General features: G+C 33.6%; 1 protein-coding gene across 2 annotated transcripts in view; it reads left to right on the plus strand.

The window, feature by feature from the left end:
* Positions 1-658: 658 nt before the first annotated feature.
* The window catches only part of LOC116026017 (peroxisomal membrane protein 13-like), a 3,923-nt gene continuing 2,259 nt past the window's right edge, over positions 659-2,322 (plus strand). For both annotated transcript variants that reach the window (XM_031267455.1, XM_031267456.1), the window contains exons 1-2: positions 659-745; positions 1,430-1,666. In XM_031267455.1, the coding sequence (XP_031123315.1) occupies positions 721-745; positions 1,430-1,666 (262 nt within the window). In that variant the 5' untranslated portion in view covers positions 659-720. The remainder of the gene's footprint in view (positions 746-1,429; positions 1,667-2,322) is intronic.

Raw genomic sequence — 2,322 nt, forward strand, 5'->3', positions numbered from 1 at the left:
GAGTTATATGTTAGTTATTTTTTAAAATATAAATATCCAATTTATAAAAAATATTTTACATTATTATTATTATTATTATTATTGGGCACCTAAAATAAATTTAAAATTTTAATATAAAATATTAATATTGGGCATCTATTTTTTGCGCATCGCGCATAAGAAAAACTGGTAATAATAATAAATTTTGTACAAGGGCATTTATGTCTTTGAAATATATATTCCATTTTTATTCCTTTAACCAACCAAACGCTAGAATACAATTCCCAAGTCTATTCCTTCAGCGAATCAAATGCTGGAATACAATTCATATTCTATTCCTTACCTACTCTATTCCTTAGGAAATAGTATTCCTATTCTCTTAAAATTCATTCCGTGAACTAATCGTGCTGTAAAAATCACATTGATAATCGACATATTATGAAAGGACATAAATTACAATTTTCTCCTAAAAAATATTATGTCTCTCCTAGACGATAGACACGCCGTTGTTTTGGTCGCTCTTGCAAACAACTTGAATAAATATAAGTAAACTTCTCAATAAAAAAATATAAGAAAACTAATAGGAATAGAACAAGCCACCAAAATATTATACGGAGTAACTCTTTTTAATAAGCGCTGGCACCTATAACTCTTTTTCATTACACAATCTGTTATAGGTCTCTCTCTCTCTCTCTCTCTCTCTCTCTCTCTCTCTCTCTCTCTCTCTCTTCATGATATGATATGGAGACCAATCCACAGCAACCAGGTCACTTAAATTTCGATTCCGATTCTCATTCTCTTTGGCTTCAAACATAACTTGATTCATGATTTGTTCATTACTATATTAACATATAATTCTTTTTGTTGTTCCGTTTTTGCTTGGAAATTGTCCTATGCTCTATGCTTCATTGTCATTTACTCATTGAGGAAGCTTGAGTATTTTCGTCGCTGTGAAAGATCATGTGATCATATTTAGTGAATTGTTGTTGGCATTCTTCTATCTGTTGTTTTTTGCACGAGTATTATATCTTTAATTTGTCTAAAAAATGTTATTGTGGAGGTTGCTAAGAACATTGGAGTCCTGAGGACTTGGTTATTTAGTTGAGGATAGATAGAGGAAATAAATGGCGCCATCTTTTGTCAATCAATGCTGGTTTTACCTTTCTTGAGAAGTGTTTGCTATTTAGCTGAAGGTCATGTTTTATGTACAATGGGTAATTTCTTGATATCTGTCACCCATTGTTTAAAGTCATTTTCCTAGTTTTCTTCTGTGTTGCTTTGTAGTGTTAAGTTGATTTGCTATAATGCCTTTGCACGCCGCACTGTCTCTCCACTTTTCTTCTGTGTTGCTTTGTAATGTTGAGTTGATTTGCTATAATGCCTTTGCACACTGCACTGTCTCTCCACTCAATTGGGGTTACTTGAAACTTGTTACTTTTTTTTATTGCAGGTAGTAGTCCTCCACCAAAGCCTTGGGAACGAGCTGGTTCCTCATCTGGTCCTACGCCCTTTAAGCCACCCTCTGTAGGCAAAACAAGTGATATTGTAGAGGCATCTGGAACATCAACACCCGGTGAACTTGTACCGGCAGCTGACAGGAATACAGCTACTAATATAAACACGGTTGCAAGACCTGTGCCTACTCGGCCTTGGGAGCAGCCACAGACATATGGTAGCACTTTTGGAGGTATCAGCTTGTTCTATTTTCCCCTTCTCTTCTTCTGTCTTTTTCCTGTGATGGGGAAGCTTTTATCTGGAAAATCCTATTGTTTACAAGACCTGTATCCATTGAATACATTATTTAATACTACTCATTAAGTACCTAGTATTTGCAAAGATAAATTGAAATCTTATAATTTGGTTGTCTGGCAATTTGAACCTTTGTTCTTTTTCACCTCAATGATCTAGTGAAAATGTACTCTCTTTTTTTGTTTTGTTTTTAAAATCATTTACTGTTTTAGGGCCCAGCTATAAATAAAACTGACTCCTTTTAGTTTATTACTCTGTTGCTTCTTAAAAATATAAAATCTGCTATTTTTATGAAAATACAAGTTGTTAAATAGGGAGTAGAGAGTATTTTTTATGTGTTTATTGCCTGTATTCAGTCTTATACTTCTGCATATGATATTGGTCAACCGCATTGGAGGGTTTTTGGCTCAGTTTTTTAAAGTGCTAATCTTAGGTGGAGAGAGGGAAGGAGAGACAAAATTCAGGATTGACCGCTAATGTGGGCTTTTAAACAGTTTTTTGAGGAATAAAAAAAACAGTTCAGCATGGATACAACTCGTTAGCGACCATCCTAGTTTTTGTTTTTTTTTTTTTTTTTTTTTTTTTTTTTTTTTT

The sequence above is a fragment of the Ipomoea triloba genome, chromosome 7 (assembly GCF_003576645.1).
Source record: "Ipomoea triloba cultivar NCNSP0323 chromosome 7, ASM357664v1".
Lineage (NCBI taxonomy): Eukaryota > Viridiplantae > Streptophyta > Magnoliopsida > Solanales > Convolvulaceae > Ipomoea > Ipomoea triloba.